We start from the raw sequence: 19,353 nt of genomic DNA on the forward strand, positions 1-19,353 counted from the left end.
CTGAAATAATTTTCGTTTTATAGAAAAGTCACAAAAATACTAGAGATAGAAAATTCCCGAGAGTGTACCCATCATCTGATCTCTCCTAATATTAACGTTTTACAAAATCACAGTTCAATGATCAAAACCAAGAAATTAACTTTGGGACAATGCTATTAACTAAACTAGAGGCCTCGTTTGAATTTCATTGTGTTTTCACTAATGTCAGTTTGTGCTAGGACCAAGTCTAAGATCCAGGTTTTATTTACGTCTCCTTAGTCCCTTCCAGTCATGTCCAGGAGCATGTGATGTCGTGTCCCATTGTTAATTCTGATTACTCGTTTAAGTTTTATCTGATAGGTTTTTCCACTTATGATTTTTCCTTTTGTAAATAAAAAAAGTACATCTCAGAGAGCCGCTTTGAGACTATGCAGATAATCTTGTTTTCTCTTCAAACTTTGCCCATTGATTTTTAGCATCTAGGCATGGATTTCACCTGGAGTCAGGGTATTTTGAACCATGTAAAATAAGCATTCCTGAATGAATGACATGATGATACAAGTGTACCCTTTCCCCGTAAGGGGGTTTAGGGTGTGTTTCTTACAGGCTGAGATAGGCCGCTAGCATGGAGGGGTGATGATGCAATACACGTGGCTAAGTACAAGTTGACGCTCATGTATTCTAACCTGAGAAGAACTATTAGTTAGCTATGCTAATGATTATAGAGGCAAATGTTCTGAGGACAATGGCTAGATATCCTGGAACCCTAGATCAAAGAAACATTAGGAATTAACACTTTATCTGTGTCCCTTTATGGATTTTTTTTTTCTTTTGATCCAGCCAAGTGCCATGGATGAAGAATTAATCTTCCCTGTGGTATAATGGTTGGAGTTGGCATGTAAAAGACTTGTACTTTCTCTTAATGGGAAGTAGGTGAGCCACTCTAAGGCGACATTTTGAAACCAGTATTGGTAAAATATCATTCGGTGGTGGATGGAGTATGTTGAGATCTTAAACTCAGTGGGGCCTTGAATTTCTCGAGCAGCCACTTTAAGTAACTGCCCATTTGTTGGATATGACTGTTACATGGGAAAGGCTCATTTTCAGTAGGAAAAAAATGAGAGAGTTAGAATGCTGTATTATCAGTAGATGTTTGATGTACAAAGCATTGCTTTCATAGCTCACTGCTAGTTTATGAAATAAAGGATTTATTGGTACCTTGAGGAAATGGAGAACAAGGCTTATTTTGTGGAACACAAATTATTCACAGAATGAAATAATTTGCAAAACTGATTTAAACGTCCAGTCGATGTAGTCTCCAGAGCAACTGATCAATCTGAAAAAGAAACAGATTTGCTTATGAAAATCAACAATGCAGTTAAATGCATCTGTCAGTCCTTATGAAAAAGTACTAGTAGTAACACATGAAGGGGAGAAACACCATCAGATTTAAGAACTCTCAAGAAGTGTATGAAGACGTGAGATCATGATTGACAGCCTTAGTTAAAGATGCCCCACTGGATATGATAGATCTTGTTGACTAAATTTTGGAAAACAGTTTGACAGTTTCTTTTAGAGTTAAACATTCACATACTGTAGATAACCCAGCATGTGCCAAGAAAAAGGAAAACAGCAATATTAATGTGACTGTCCAAGCAGTGTTGTTCATAATAGTGTAAAACTGTAAAGCCCACTCACACTTATTCATAGTAGTAAAAGAATAAAAGCCCACCCAGGACCGAAAGTGTGAAAACCAGCTCAGACTATAAAGGAAAAAGCAGTCCCAGTCCTATCAGGCTAGGAGGACACACGCAGCTACAGCCGGTCACAGAGTTTATAGGGAGCGTTGTTTCTCCCAAGGTCGTGGAGCAGCAGTAAACTGTGGACCTCTGCTGTCTCCCCAGTGTTGCCCCCAGACCCGCTTTGTGCTACCCATTTTTTACTGGGGTACTCGGTTGCTAAGTGGCCCTCATTGCCAGTGTAATCACGGCTTCTCCTAATCCTGCCTCAAAAACAGCATCAGATTCAGAACTGATCTCTACTTTTAGACTCTTCTGGAATCCTTCAGAGTTCCTCCTCTCTCTTCCTGTGACTTTCCACAGCTCCCACAGTGCCTTCCTCACTGGTCAGTCAGTCTGATGTGGACAGACCACGGGCCTGCTCCTGGGCAGCTTAGCTAATTAGGCTTTGACGGTGGCCCCCAAACTGGAAATCCATGTTCCTTGATAGATGAATGGATAAGCAAATGTATGTTATAGTCTGTCAGTGGAATACAACTGAGCAATAAAGAATAAACTTTTGGAATATATAAAACAAGGATCAATTTCAAGAGCCTTACAATGAATAAAAGAAGTAAGACAAAACATACTGTATTATTCCATTTATATGGCTCCAGAAGAAGCAGAAGTAATCTATAATGATAAAATCGGAACAGTGGCTTCTGGGGCCAAGGGTTATAGAGTAAGATCAATTGCAACCAACACAAAAGAACTTGCTTGGGAATGGATTGGAGTGGTGCTTAACAAGGTGTGTGTTTGTGTGTATGTGTGTATGTGTACATACGTGTACGTACGTACTTGTACACACTTGTTGAACGCAATGAACCCATACTATTAAAATGTGTTCATGTTATTCTGTGTATATTATGCCTTAATAAAGTTCAACCAAAGTATGAAATGCCAAGATATTAATCTAGTGTTGGGGTGAGTTGCAGGTAATGGGGTTAATAGCTACTCTAAACAGTCACCCAGAGAGACCTGGAATATAGATCGCCCCAGATACACCTCTTTGTAACACTGCTCTCAGGTTAATGTAAATATGGAATATTAATTGGTCTTTGCTATACTAAGTGAATTGTCCCTGTTACCAGCATTGTTTGTTATAAACCCTCCCCGATTGGCATGCGAACGGCATTCAGAGGGAAGTGACATGTCACACACTCCAAGAGGGCTACATGTCACACATAAAGTAGAGGAATAGGTTAGGAATGGAGGGGAAGCTTCCTTGAGTCTGAAGTGGTGTGATCCACTTCACACTTGCTTTTTTTTGAGGGATGCCCCATGGAATAGAGGGGCACACAGCTGTGCCTGCCATGCTGCCAGACCTCCCTATGCAATGGCTGCTTGTCCGAGCTCATTTTTGGCTGTTTTGTGTTGGAATAAGCTGAGGAAAACGTGTTGACAGCATGTTACAGTCTTTCAGTCTTGTCAGTTCTGAACCCAGGATCATGCCATCACGAGTCAGTGGTTGTGCAACATGCTTTGTATTTAGTCATGGTAAACATGAATTCCATTCTTTCAAAAAAAGTTATCATTTATTTTCTTTTCACAGTTAAGCCTTCAGGTACAAGATGTTATGTTGATGGACCAGAAGAAATTGGAAATGACTTTAAATTAAAGTGTGAACCGAAAGAAGGTTCACTTCCGTTGCAATATGAATGGCAAAAATTGTCCAACTCAAAGAAACTGCCCACACCATTGATATCAGGTACCGCTGATTATACAATTATACCATGTGCCACTGATTTGTACTTAAATCTAGTAGGGTGTGTGTATGCGTTTAATTTATTGTTAAATCCCCAAGTACCTTTCCTTTTCTATACAGAGCCATCAGGATTTCATAGGAATTAGTGTTTTATAATGACAACTTGGTATCATGTGATATAGAGATATTTTTATAACATTTCACAGTGTTGGATATAATTGATTTCTTCGGTATAGATTTTTTAATTGATGGTAATACTAATGGAAAATGTTCATGATTATAAATTAGTGGCTAAGTTAAAACAAGAGTTGGATCTTCAGAATTTTGCCTAGTTCCTGTTTAAGATACGGTAATTTACCCACGGTGTGCCTGTTCAAGCAAGCATCTCTGTGGCACTAACTAGAAAGTTACAAATTGGTTAAATCCAGTGTTCACTTTGTTATAGTTGACCTGCTGTTTAAACTGATTACCATGCTCTACCCTCCTGCCACCCTTGGTCTTAAGTAGGATTTCTCTCCACCTCTGTTTTGTTTTTTCGAACTAATAAACTATAAGACCACTTTGGACTTTCTTTTGTTTGTTTCATCTATCTGGGGGCGGTGAGATAGGTTTTGCAAATCTTCCTACTGCACCAGAACCTTCGTGGCATGGAATATTTTGTATAATCAGTGTAGCTCTGCTTCAGCTGAGACTCCCTGTGCCTGGCCAAGGAGGTCATGGTTATTTTCGCCTTGATATAAGTGAACTGTTGGCACAGTTGTTTGCATTCTGGAGACAGTGCGTGTGTCTCCCTGGCAGTATGTTCTGCACCTAGTTTCAGCCTATCTCACTTCTGCCTGGATTGTCAAACTTAGTAGATTTTGCTTTACTAAACACTTAGCAATACAATCCTGCAAAAATGGGTTTTGCTCTCCCTCCGTTTCTTTTCATAGAAATGACTTCATCTGTTATGTCTGTAAAAAATGCCACTACTGAGTACTCTGGGACATACAGCTGTACAGTCACCAACAGAGTGGGCTCTGATCAGTGCCTCCTGCGCCTGGATGTTGTTCCTCGTAAGTATCTTTTCTGTTCTGATAACATTTGTTTCCCTTTATACAGCCCCCTTTGCTTCAGTCAGCAAGAGTGTATGGAGAGCAAGTGGATGCTAATGTGGTTTGCTTGTTAGCTTTCCTAAGTCAGGAAAAGGAAAAATTACATTTTATTAATAAAACCTTCATTATTATAGTGACATTAAGAAGGTAAGAGTTATCAAATCAACTGTTAAACCATATTTAGCCATTATAAGCACAAGCTATTTAGAATATTCTTACATACCAACCAAAATAGCTGGAAATATTAAAATCTTTTAATCTGGTTTTATCACTTTTCCACTTGAAATAGATTGTACAGTTCAGAGGAAAGTTTTTTTCGTGAATTTCCCCCCTGGATCAAAAAGAGCTAATGTGTCATTATTACATGCAATGAAATCAGTCTGTCAGTGTATATCTTAACCATTAACATGAGTAAATATAGTTTTTTTTCTACTATTTATTCTTTTCTTTTCTTTTTTAAAGAATTTTCTTATGAACATTTTATTCTAGCTTCAAATAAAGCTGCGACAACTGCAGGAGCAATTATAGGAATTTTGCTTGCTCTAGTGCTCATTGGTCTCATCGTCTTCTGCTGTCATAAAAAGCGCAGAGAAAAGAAGTATGAAAAGGAAGTTCATCATGATATCAGGTAATTAAGTGACACAAGAGTTGACTGATGGATATGTTTGTCTCTAAAGCATTAGTTCTCTTAACTGTCCAAAGCATTTATCCCTGTGAATATTGAATAAAAGCTATAGCTCTTCCCCTCAACACATTTGAAAGCTTTTGCTTTCAATTTCAAGTGTGCAGATCCAACCGAACCTCTGACATGCCCTCTCCCCAACCCCCCTCCAATTTTGGACCCTATTTTAAGAACCACTGCAAAATGTCTTATCTCAAGGCTGTGCCTTCTCCCAATAAAGTGCAAGCATGAAATTTTCAAAAACTGGACCAGATGTTGGGGTTTAAAAGAAAAAACCTGATTGCATCAAATGACATAGTTCATAGAACTATTGGTAATATGATTTTATTTTTTAGAATATTCTAAACCAATAGATCTTAACTAGAAGTGTATATCGGCATATTGGATTATAGAATTTTTTAAAATAATAATGAATGATTTAAATAACACCCAGAAATTGACATTGGGTAGGTAGCGGGTGGAGTCTGGGCACTTATATTTTTAAAATGTACCAGAGGTGACTCATATATATATATTGTCAGTCTTTGGGTACGAAAATTATCATGCCTAAATTCCTAGTTTTTGCAGACTTAAATCTGCTATTTTCATCTAAGGTCTTAGATAAGTAACTTTCATAACAAGAAGGATTTTTTTGCGGGGGGGGTAGAAATATATCTATAGCTGTTAGTGCTTTATCAACCCTAAGTGTCATTTGACTGTAATTAGATTATCTCGATTGGTGATACTAGAATATAAAAATATTTGAAGTTTGTTGCTTGTAAGACAACATAGAATCATAAGTTTTGTAAAAGCTTTCATTATATATGAAGATAATCTATAAATAAAAAATTGGGGACAGATACACAGTTCATGACCTTGTGTTTTATTGTACTTGTTATTTTTGTGTCACATACACACTTTTATATACTTAATGCTTAAATAGAGTATCTTTCCCTCACCCCCACCCATGATTCATAGGTTATATAACTGTGAATTTCTAGAAACTTGTTCTTTGAACTTGTGTTGGAATCTTTGCTTTCTAGGGAAGACGTGCCTCCTCCGAAGAGCCGGACGTCCACTGCCAGAAGCTACATCGGCAGCAATCACTCGTCCCTGGGGTCCATGTCTCCTTCTAACATGGAAGGGTATTCCAAGACTCAGTATAACCAGGTGCCAAGCGAAGACTTCGAACACGCTCCTCAGAGTCCGACTCTCCCACCTGCTAAGGTAGCTGCCCCTAATCTTAGTAGGATGGGAGCGGTGCCCGTGATGATTCCTGCACAGAGCAAGGACGGGTCTATAGTATAGCGTAGAGCCTCCATGCTTCTCATCTGTGTGCTCCACGTTTCCCTTCTTAAAATGTGAAAACCTGTTGTGTTCCAAATTTTGCTACCAGCCTCAAAATAGATCCAAAAGAAGTTAACCAGAACCTGTTAAGAGCTGTGCTTCCAAAAGTTTTCTTTCGTGATATTAAAATAGTAAAGGCATTAAGGTAACTAAAGACAAGTTCACCACCTAAAAAAAGATTTCCTTTAAGAAGTTGATTTTATAGGTTTTTAAATGTCATCGCTTAAGCAACATGTAGCACTTTGAATATGAAATCATAGGTGAAGAAATGGGTGAACTTAACCTGCACACCAAGTTGATACTTGAATTATCTGGAAGTGGTACTTTATAATAGCTGCCATTATTTTTAGGATGCCTTTTGCAATTAATTTATGACTCAGTAGTCCCCCCCAAATTGATAAAAGAACGTTCATGGCAAAAATACTTACATAATTTATGTTTGCTCTTGTTTTTATAGCTTCTTGGAAAACTCTAAATGGTTCTAGAATAGCTCTAATAACATAGAAAACACTACAGTGTTCTAGAAATTACTAGTTTTCCCTTCAAGTCATTCATAAACCTCGTCTATGAACGATTTAAGTATTTAATTGATAGACCACTACAGGCAACAGGGACATAGTAAGCTCTTTTATATGCTAAAATAAAGGAGCATCTGCGGATTCATTTAGGAAAGTTGCTGTCAGCACATAGAGCAGTGATACTAGTTGGGCAGAAGTGAGGATGGGTTCTGGATCATGAGTAATCTGATACCTGGAGGCCCGTGGCGGTCTCCAGAACACTGACCAGCTGCATCAAGCATGGAATATTTTGTAGTTCCCAACTACATACTGGCTCTCTACTTTAGGTGATACTTTTTTTCTAATAAGAAAAAATTAGAGCTTGCTTCTTATTTGACAGATAAAGATTGAATTTCCTAACTATTGGTTCCAAATTAAAATTTTCTGGTTCAGTGTTTTATTGTTTTTGGATGGCGTTGCATGGTATACGTTCTAGAAACATGTAATTCTAAATTTGCCTTCTTGAATGTAGTTACTGGAGGATGTTTCTTCATAGATTCAGAATGATGAAATACATTTTAAGCTAGTAGGTGTCCTCCATCAATTCTGTATTTCAGACTTGGGAGGATGTACAGTTGCTATTGTATGGCCAACATGTCTTTGTGTAGTTGCAGAAAATCAAGTTGAGCTTGGAAAATTTTGAGTCTTAGTTTTGTGAAAGTGCTTTATTCTTTAAAAAAAAAAGAAAGAAAGAAAAGGAAAAAGAGTAAAAGGAATACTCTTAACTGCCAAATGTGTTAAATACTGTTTTAGTAGAAGAAAATGAATTTATTGTATTTCCCTTAAGATTGTGAGGGAGTGTAGATATAGTAGGATGAGCTGACAGTTTATAGTAAATAAGGCCTGCAATAAATTATTTCACTAGCTCTAAAACCTTTTCCCTAGATTTTAGTAGGGAGTTGGTTTCTGTTAATCTCTTTGTGTGCTTTGGTGGTACATGCTACATTATAAATTAATATTGCCGTGAATTTATGATTAGGAAAAGTATTGTGTACACTTTTTAATGGTAAATTTAAGCTGAATGTCTGTGTAATGGATTAGCATATAGTTTACATTATTTGGAAGCATTTTTTAAATAGATTTTTAACCTTACATAATATTGCTTTTATACTTGTGTTAACCTTTTTCTTCTGTGCCTTTTGGATAATTTAATTTTTATTATGAATTTCTGGTGCCTATGAGCTAGCTATCACCTGAAAGGTGCTTAGAGGTGAAGGTACTGTTCCTCAAAATGCATCACTGTGACACACCTTTCTATCCTCACACTTTCAATCTTGCCTCCTCTTTTCTGTTCTTTATAGATGTAAGTTAACTGATAGTGCTATTCATAAAGATTTTAAAATTTCAACATCCCCAACACTCTTCAACTGTGTTTCTGATTTTATAACAGTAACTATTTTTGAATGCCAGATGTCTGGTTTATTTATATGAATAAAATTTATTTATAAGATATTACAAGAGTAATAACAGCATAAACGTTAATAAAATTTTGGTCCTTTCTGTTCCCCGTTTTCATGTAATGAAGATTATGCTATCAATGTAATTAGGAATTGCTACACAAAATGAACATGTATGACTTACCTTCTCTTAGATTTTGTAGTTAGTCTAGGATTAGCTATGAGTAAATCAGAATCTCTTCCAGAAGCTCTTTCAGTCTAGGTCCATATCACCTACAACCTGAGAAACGAGCTCATAAAAAATCAGTTGTATAACCTGAAGAGACCTGTTAGGAGTAATGAAGTTTAAGGGACAGAATTCATTTGTAGGCCATGTCTCCAGCTACTCTTATTGTAAATTTCGATTAATCCAAAAGTCAGATAGTTCTGATGACTTTCCAAAGCATCCCCACTGATAGTTTCAGTTCAACCAGAGATCAAATATTTGTTCTAGAGTTATTATTAGTAGTCATGAAGCAGTTCAACAAGAAATTGTTATTTAAGCATTTCCATTAGAGCTAAATAATATCAGACCAGGACGGCACTGCATCTTCGAGGCAAAACCATTTCTTCACAGAAGAGACTCGCCACCGTCTTGCTGAGAGTTACACAGGAAAACTCTTAAAGAAGTGATACCATACAGGATGTAGGTCTGTGCTTTGATATGTATTTTATAGGTGCTCTTTTTCTTATTGACACACTTACTAATATTCCCTGTTAGAAGGCCCTCCGTCCCCCTAAAAAAAAAATGTTATTGCTTACACTGACCAGTTACTCCAGGTAGATGACTTCTTTTAAATTCGGGCTATCTGCCATGGAATTGTTACAATGGAAACATAGTCTGAGTGTGTTTCAGGAGGAGGTTAATTCAAGAAACAATTTGGTTATTGGTATGAATTAATATCTAATTTTCATTAAAAAGATAATTTTCAAGATTGAGTTCCAGAAATTTGGAGCAAGTGAAGGGGCAAGTAAACATTTTGATTGAATATAAAAAGAACTCATTGCATGAAATTGGATATCAGATTTTGTAATGTATGGCTTCTTAAAATAACCAGTCTATCTTTTTGTGTGCGTGCAGCATGTAAATTCGAGATGTGAATGTTTAAAAATTTTTCTAATCTCTTTTCATCTCCACAGTGTTTAGGGCTTTCAGATGCCTTATTCCAGTGTAAACAGAAAAGTCCATATTATGTAGTTAATGCTTTGATGTGTCATGTAAGGAGTAATTTATAGAAAATGTTGGCATCATTTTAACTTTTTAGTGGCTTGTGACATTATAGATTATATATATGTATATATATCTTTGTAATATTTCTGTGTTTAGGAGTGTAAGTGTTCTGGGCAAGTTTTACTATTTCAGATGCCTTTGGGTATTCTTGGAGTAAAGGCAATATACAGTTGGATTTTTTTTATTCATTTGCCTATTTTGACAACTAAAATATGGTCCATAACTGTGTGTAAATCCTACTTATAAATATTATAGAAGCCGGAAAGAATAATAAATAAATTTGTTAATTGCAGTTCTGTTTAGTAACACCAGCAAATAGTTTATCTCATGGATAGTAACACCAGCAAATATTTTATTTTATGGATAGTAAACACTAGCAAAGATTTGCTGCATCTGGCTTCTTACCATTAAAACCAAGTTTTACAAAATATCCTATCTGATAATATAAGAGTGTGGTGATATCAGTTGGATTTGGTTTTGGTCCTGGACACCAAAAGTTTCAATCAAGGAAGAACTTTGTGTTTTCAGCTAACTTATTTAATGACACAAGTGTTAAGAAGACCACAGTTCACTTATTCTCATCCCTAACTGTGAATTTTTGTAATAAATGCACTTGTACTACTGAGAAAAAAATATTTTGACACTTCACATATGCAAGTAGAGAATTGATAGTGTCAGTTTCAAAAAAAAAATGATTTTTATATTTAGTTTCTGGCTTAAATATCCAATGGTGCAGATTTTGAAATTTGTACGAACAAAATAAGGTTAAAAAACCAAGAACTTGCTCTAGTTTTGTGACCTTGTGTACTTTTAAAATAAAATCAAGAAAGTAGTTTTCTGCCTCATGGTGTGGCTTCATTCTTCATTGTACCATTTTTTTTTTAATGCCTACTTTATAAAGCTTCAGTGCGCTATTCTTCTGCTTTTCTGAGTCAAGGTTTCCTCCTCCTCCTCTGCATACTTTATTAAACAGAATAAAAATCCGAAAAAAAAATCATGTCAATGAAAACATGTCAAACATACATATATATAAATATATATCCCTACTCTCCTGTGCATTTATATGATAGTTTGTAATATACTATTTGGGGTTGAAACTTCTAAAGTTCTGTGATCATTTCATAGTATTTTACAATATAAACTCAAGAGTTTTTTTAGCTGCATCAAAAATGTGCATGCATATATGTATTAAATATATGCACATCTGGTTATGGTTTACAGCTTTTTTCATTGACTCTAAACATTGATTTCAGGAAAAACCTGGATAGGCTGGTAGTGATTTTGTAAGAAGACAATTTGAGGAATACTTTCTTTATACTATAGTTTCTCAGTCTTGCCACTTCTGTCATTTTGGGCCGGATAATTCTTTGTTGTTGGGGTACTGTCCTGTGCTTTGTAGGTATTTTAGTAGCATCCCATAGCCTCTACGAGGTGCCAGAAGCACTCCTCCCACCCCCCACCAGATGTGAAAACCAAAAACACGACTAAACATTGCCAAATGTCCATTGGAGTGAGGGGCAAAATCGCCCCCAGTTGAGAAATTTTCTACTTAGAGGTTAAAAGGAGAAAAGCATAGGCCCTTGGGGTCAGACGTGTTTGAACACCACACATTACTAGATGCTTCAGTTTCCTAGTGCTTAAAATGGGCATAAAAATACCTGTATCACAGGAGATGTAATGAAAAGTTTTTGCATTTGTCCCTGGTAGCTGGGATGCTGATTTTAATACACAGATTTTCAAAGAACCAAGATTACAATAGAAGATGCTAAGTGAAGCTACTGAATAAAATTTAATGCCTTCATTTAAACTATATTTTAATCTTGCAGCTCTAAAGGCCAGATCATATTTCTGAAAGATTAAATAAATACCAAATGGTAAAGCCGATGAAACTGAAACGAAAGTAAATATAAAGTAATTTGTTATTAAATAAAAGTGGTTTAGTTCTAAGTCATAATCAAATGTAATTTCTAAATGCAATAAAGGCAACTGAAAAGATCGGGAAAGCAATCTTAGGAACTTAGCTCAGTTTTTGTGTTGATATTTCTGAAGTATATAAATGAAACGTGATTTGTCGTTTTGTAACTTAAATGATTTTTTTAAAACTGGTAACTATAGAAAAAAAGTCGTCCTAAGGTAACTACAGAAAAAGAATTTGAGGAGTTAATGAAAAACCAAGAAAAGTTTCACTTCAGTTAACCAAGGACTAGGGCCTTGATCAGTTTGCATCTTGTTTTCCCTGCTGAGCTGTGAAAAATTTAATTCTAATGGAAAATGAGGTGGGAGAAGATACAGGAAATTACAGAAGTGAAGCCTGATGTCATTCCCAAACAAAGTACTAGAAGTCATCATGATCTTGATTTGTCTTTCTGTGTCATTGTCCCCAATCTAAGTGGATTGGTTGTCTTAAAATGTGAACATGATCATATTAAAAACCAGGTCATCTTAACCTGATATGAAAGGTCTCTCACAGTCCATTCTATTTCTCTATGGTTTATTTTCTCCACACCTCCAGGAACACCTCTGTGTGCTTGGTAGGTGCCAGGGTTTCATATCTTTGTGAACATGTAATTTCCTCAACAAGAGAGCAACCCTCCTTGTTTACCTGCCCAGTGCATATTTGCCCTGCCAGTGTAAGTCCAAACACTCTCCTTTGAGTCATTTTCCCTGATTCACACCCCTGCCCCTCACGAACTAACTTAGGTGTGAGTCTGGGCCCTCGATGTTGCCAGTACAGGTCTTTTAATAATACCTTTCGTAATCTAATTGTTTAACATGCTTAATATATCCCCTTTATGAGTTTGAACCTGGTTTATGCACCTTTATCCCCAGTTCCTAACTCTGGCATATTGTTCAGTAAATACCAAATGAATTTTTAGAAAGGAAACTGGGCAGGAAGGACATGTTCGCATTCAGTAAGTTCACATCCTATGTTCTGCACGACAGCTGGTCTGGTTTCTCCCCAAAAGGCAGTGTCAAGAGAAAAAGGGTGAGTGAGTGCGTGTGGTAAGGGGAAAGTGCACATGGCTTAAAAAGTTAACTTGCACAAATATGGAATGGGGTGACCTGACTCAATAGGAACCAACTTAAAAACAAGCCTAATTATTTGGAAAAACTTGGAGAAATATAGAGATTTTAGAAATCAGTTTCTAAAACCCTCCTCAGATTATAACTAAATTGGTCTGGGGTGAAATCAGTGACTTTCCCAGATTTTTAGTTTCATAGCTGGCTCTCTACTACCATACTTAACGCTTGCATGCACATGTATATTTTTTTTAAAAAAGTTTTATACAGTTCTTTTAATTTAGAAAATCCTCTCCTATATCTGTGCATCTGTTATTTGTCATTTATACACCTATCTACCTGAAACAACCTTATTTTCAAAACCATATTAAGGTGATACACTCTAACTTATTTAAAGTCTTCAATTGATGGCTGTTTAAATTGATCCCATCTTTTTGATATGATGAGTAATAATTACAAGCAGTACATGTATATATCATTTTGCATATGTGTAAATACATCTTTAAACTTGTAGAAGGGGAGGTGTTGAGTAAAAAGCTTGAGAGAGATTATTAAAATACCTTCATAAGTGTAGCAGCTTACACTTGCAATGGATGAGAGTGCTTATCTCGCCCTAAATCCTCACCAATACTCTTATCCAACTTTTTGATCTTTCCCTGAGAAGAAAATTACTTCACGGTTTGATTCTGTTGTTATTTGTTCAGTTGAGCATCTTAAGTTTAAAAACCATTTGAGAACTGTGTCCATACGCTTAGCCCATTTTCCTTTTATGTTGTGCTAATTTGGAGTTCTTAAATATTAATAAAATTATCTCTTTGTGATATGAAATAAGACTTTTGCCAGGTTTTCCTTTCTCTTTGACTGTTTATGGTCTCACCCCCTTCTCTATGTAATCCTAATCTTTCCTAAACTGTCTTTGTTCAACCTGACTTCTCCCTCCTTAAAATAGTACCCTCACCTGTCTTTTGTGTTTACCTCCTCTCCCTAAGCAGGTGTCAAGATTTCACAAAGGCGGAGCATCTTTACATCAAATGTTCAACACATAATAGATTCTCGGTAATCTTTGTAATAATTGCAGCAGCTCTGGCTACGCTCTTGTCAAGTCATTGCCACATATATTCCCATCACAGTGTGTTTCTTCTTAATTTATCTTCGGTTTCCTCGTTTCTGGAGTTTTTGCCCAGAGCAGTTTTATGGAATCAGGACAAACTAATGAAGAAAATTAGTTATCTTGCACTTGAAAAGAAGATGTGTCTAGGTCATGTATTAAGGTCAGCTGTCATACACTATTCCAAGTGGAATGTTGGCTACCGGCTCTGTGCTCTTTTAATGTTGCTAAGTGGGACATTTTTCCTTTCTCTAATGTAGTCCTAGAACTGCCATCAGTGAGAACATTTCTAGGGAACAGTTGAATGACCCTGAGAGTACAATAAGAGAGAATGCCAATGATTTGTAACCTGTTGGAAAATCACAGTCCTCAGTCAGCCTCCACCAGTCTTTTGATCTGCTGACAAGGGACATTTTATATGTTCATAGACACAACAGAACACAAAGTAGAATAATTATGTGAAAGGAAACGTAAAAGATACTGCCAACTAAAAGATACTATCTGATATGTCCACGACAAGGTAAAGATGAACTGTATAGTAGCCCCACAGGGCTTTATGAACAATTTTATGTGGGTTTGATTCAAACTTTTTATAATATTGTGGGCAAAAGATTTGTGATAGTTAAGAAAATTTAGATAGCACTTCAAATTCTGTAAAAAACAAACAAAAATCCCAAAATATCCATAGGCTATGTTATCTACTTCAACATCATTTTATGAAAAAAGTCAAGATCCAGAAAGGTTTTGATTTCCTAAGGCCACATAGTTAGGAACAAAGTCTAGGTCTCCTGATTTCTGGTCTAGCATTTCTCTAGGACCCTTGAGTCCTTGAAGGTCCCGGCCCTGAGAGCACTATGTGAAAGGAAAGGGAAGAGTTGGGAGTGTGTAGCTCTCACTTCTCACTCCCTCCCAGCAATGCCAGCCTGGGAGACGGCCAGTTAGAGAGCAGACTCTGGCCCTCAGTGGCCTCTGATCCCTCTCCAAAACATGCTCACCGGTGGGTTCCCAGAGCACATTGAGCATCAACAGCTGCATTCTTCTCAGGGATGCCCGTGGTGGCCCCAGTGCAGTGTATGATTGATAAGAGTCTGCTTTGGTACGAAGCCTGTTTATGCTTGTTATGTTGCCGATTACATAATTTGAATAAATTGTACATATCAACTGTACTAGATATAGTGAAGACAACATATCTGAGGAAATGACTCTGGTGGCACATTACTTCAAAAATATATTTTCATTCACTGCACAGAAACCAAATTTGAAGATTGATATAATAATTATGGATGTAGGTTATGGAGGAAACAGATAACTAGTGAGAGTGTATTGATATATTTTATACATTTAAAAATGTTTAAAGGATAAATAATTTTTAATAGTTTTCCATTAAAACATTTTGGATTGGCTCTCCTAAATTTTACTCTAAATCTGCATGCCAAATTTCTATTCAAATCCTGTATTTTAAACTTTTTGGTATATTCCTTTCTATATTTCACAGTATCAAGCAAATGGTATTTTCAGAATTATTTACCAAAGGATCTTATTAGCTATCAATATCAGATCTTAAGCATGGTCTGTCTTATTACTGGGCAATATTGACAAATAGTTTTTACTTAGTCATAACTTAGATGATAAAAGTGAATTTTGCACTTTTCATGTTCCAGTCCCTTTAGACAAAGTTCAAAAATTTTAAATACACTTTCATTAAATTTTATTTCAGTAAATTTTATTTCACTTCTTTACAAGAAATGTTGACCTATAAGATGGATGACCTATAAGATGCAAAAACATTTTTTCCATTGAATTTAGTGAAACAGTCAATCACACTGGCTGGTTTCTGTTGAATTTTATAGTTTTCCTTATCAACTTGACTCTAAAAAACTTATCGTCTATAATTGTCTATTGCATGGTTTTAAAAAGTTGGCAGTTCTATTACAAGATTAATTTGTCCATTTCTGGTGTTGAAAGAAATACTCCCCTGATCCCACCCTCAGCAAAGGTGGTATGTATTTGGATATATTACTCAAAAGATATTAATAAGAGATCTGTAGTTTAATACCTAAGGTGCATACATTTGAATATCATGAAACTTAAAAATGTTTTAGAAAAAAAATTAATGACATAATAAAATGTTCCACATTTTCAAACTGTGTGACCATAAAATGAATGTATTCATAACAGTATGGAAGTATACAAATTAAGAGCTCCCTCTCTTAAACATCCCCCATCCACTAAAATATTAATAGTGGCTATCTTTGCTGGAGAGATTATATGTGATTTTAATGGTCTTTCTTTGTGCTTTTAGCTTTTTCCTCTAAATGAGTATTACTTTTATTAACAGAAAAATAATTGATGTTTTGTGTATGATAACTATGGCATACTTAATTAAAATCCTCCATTACCAATGGCAATTTCTACATGTAGATCTATTGGAAAAGCAGTGATTTAAACTAACCACTAATGCTTTTAATGGAGAAGGGAGTTTGCAAATACAACCTTTAGCTTGGAAGTTGGAAAATATCTGATGCCCTCTAGTGGCCAATACTTCTTAAAAGGTGATTTGTTTTTTTCATTGAAATTTGGTCTAAATAATACCAAAACATCTCCTGTTTTCTAAATGACAAAATAATGCTCACATATTATTATTGACAGTTTAAAGGTAGCCATTATTAATGGTTTAGTTTATCTTTCCAATCCTCTATCTAGCTCCTAAAAGCGTGTGTCCTGGAGTCACACTGCCCAGGTTTGAAGCCCTACTAGTTTTAGGTCACCGTGGCAACTTACTTGAATACTCTTGAGACTGTTTTTAAGATAAACCTGTTAAGTTCTATTATTACCTTCATTTTTTACACCTATTTTCACCTCTCATACAGTATGGTGGACAACTTTGCACATCAGTAGAAAGGTCATTCTTTTATTGGCCTTATGCTCTTATGTAGTATGAATGAATTATAATCTTTTATGGCAAATAATGCTGCATCAACTGTACATTGATTTTTTTACACATTTGCAAAAGTATTTCCATAGGTTATCTTCTGGATATATGGAATTTGAATTGCTAGGTAAGAAAATACACATTTTCTACATCAAATTGCCTTCCACAAACAATGCAAACTACAATCTTTTCAGTTTGTCAATTCGTTAGGTGCAAAACAGTATTTGATGGTTTCAACTATTTCACTTGTTAGTGTTCCATTAGCATATCTTATTTTTAGCCATTTGCTTATATTTGGCTCTGCTAAACAATTAAATTGTATGTAGCTTTTTGTATATTCACTTTTTTAAATGTTTTGTGGAAATTTTGGAGTTTCTCCCTTTTGTCTTTTTATATGCAGTTTTTCTTTTCCAATTCCAAATCACCAATCTTCCTGTCATCATGGAGAAATTTTTCCTAGTTTGTAAATAATCCTTATATATTTTCTCAGTACTTTAATGATTTATCTTTATATTTTTATAACTTGAAGTAGGAATTTAACTTTAAAAAATGCATAGCCAAATAGTTCATTAATTTTATAGCCTACTTATATAGTAGGCTATGCCATCTAGGTTTGTGTAAGTACTCTATAATGTTCACACAAGACAAAACTGCCTAATGATACATTTCTTGGAATGTATCCTCGTTAGGCAGCTCATGACTGTTTCTGCTTATGTACCTATAATTCTTTTTATTCCTTATTAGTTTACTTCTATTTTTTACTTGAGTATATTAATAAATCACTTTCAAAAGGAAGAATACTTCCATTTAAAAAAAAAATTCTTGCTTATTCTTGAGAACTAGTCTTCCATATAAACTTAAATAAAGTTTTTAAGTTCCATTAAGATTTCACTGAGATCTTGTGATTTATATTGACTTTACATATTTGGAAAGTAATATCAATTTAGAAATATGGTATATTCTAGTCAGTTCATGGTGTCTTTCAACAAATTTTTATAAAATTTTCTCTATAGGACTCACTACTTTGTTATTAAAGTTTACTTTCACGTATTTAATACTCTTAATAGGGATTTTTCTCCCACAAGGTACTATTTAAATTTTTTCTTGTGAAATTAGTAGTGACATATATAATTGGGAACACTGGAGGAAAAGTATGTAATACTACCACTTTATTACAAGCATTTATTATTTTGGAATATTTCCTTCTAGGCACAGACTGATCAGCAAATAAAATTTTGTAACCACACTGCAATCATTTATTTCAGGAATGTCAGACTGCCTTCAAAACATACATGCAGTTTGGTTAGCAGTGATCTATAGTATTCATATTTAATAAAAATAGATCCACTGAACGTGTCTTAAGTGCTTTTTAAAATGTTTGCCTTTTTATTCTTCCAGTTACAAAGTAATAATGCTCAGTATAAAAATCTGAAGACTGAAATGTACAATGTAGAAAAATAAAGTTCTCTGTATCTGCCCCACTTACCCTGCCTGAGAACACGAAGTCCTGTTAACAATTTTGTACTTTTTTCCAAAAGAACTTATACTTAAAAAACAAATTTCCATGACCAAGTTTAACCTCTAAATTTAGAGCTTTGCAATTATGCCTACAAATATAAAATAAAATGGAGAATTAACACCGATTATCATCAGTCACATACCACTCCTGCTACAAACCTCATGGATAAGGTTTTCAAGTTGAAAGTTTTGAAGCCACGTTTTGTCTTCATCAGAGCAGTCTTAGTCATACAAGGTAGACAGAGATGTTACAACCTTTAGGATCCTAATTACCACTAAAAAGTTAGGAGGAACTTTTGTACCCCATGCTGACCAGACTGAATTTAAGACCCAGCTGCTGAAAAGGTGGTTTTCATTAAGAAGAGACTGGAAAAGCTATCTTGGTAGAGTTTTCTTTTGATTGAAATAAATTTTAACCAGGTGGGTGGTGGATAGTCAATGAAAGGGAGAATCTTCTATAGGTAGTTCATCTAATATATAGTCAAATCCCGAATTGTTTCCCCCAAGACACTTAAAGCATTTAGTTGTCAGTACTAATAAACAAATTTAGGAGATTTTATAGTAATCTAATGTGGAAAGGAAGGTCTGGTTACCAGGTGTGTGCCAAAAAACACATCCTTTCTGGACAGTATAGGTATGATACTTCTGATTTTCTCAACAAGCTTATAATTACAATATGAGCAAATTATCTAACTCCATGATAAAAATACTTGAAACTTGCCACTTTCACAATTGCCCACAAACCTGCCATTATCACACCAGACTCCCTAGGACCGTAAGGGAACAGCAACAGTTAAAGAAAAAATTCAAACTTAAATAAACTAATTTCCCTTGTAATGCCAGTTACCCCTAAGGAAAACAAACTGAAGTTTAAACAAGCACCCATTATGTATTTTAGGGAAAAAAGTAAATATGATTTTAAAATGTTAAAAGTTATATATGGCTTATCAGAGTACAATAACATTAAAACTAGAAAAGTCTCTAAG

General features: G+C 35.3%; 1 protein-coding gene across 2 annotated transcripts in view; it reads left to right on the forward strand.

The window, feature by feature from the left end:
- CXADR (CXADR, Ig-like cell adhesion molecule) overlaps window positions 1-19,353 on the forward strand; it is a 48,837-nt gene that overhangs the window by 28,605 nt on the left and 879 nt on the right. The window contains exons 4-7 of one of the 2 annotated variants that reach the window (XM_015586518.2): window positions 3,310-3,465; window positions 4,395-4,517; window positions 5,046-5,184; window positions 6,261-6,444. In XM_015586518.2, coding sequence (XP_015442004.1) covers window positions 3,310-3,465; window positions 4,395-4,517; window positions 5,046-5,184; window positions 6,261-6,444 — 602 coding nt within the window. Of the gene's footprint in view, window positions 1-3,309; window positions 3,466-4,394; window positions 4,518-5,045; window positions 5,185-6,260; window positions 10,623-19,353 lie in introns of those variants that run through there. The other variant, XM_015586517.2, reaches the window with a different exon arrangement.

Source organism: Pteropus alecto, unplaced genomic scaffold, assembly GCF_000325575.1.
Source record: "Pteropus alecto unplaced genomic scaffold, ASM32557v1 scaffold81, whole genome shotgun sequence".
NCBI classification, from domain to species: Eukaryota; Metazoa; Chordata; class Mammalia; order Chiroptera; family Pteropodidae; genus Pteropus; species Pteropus alecto.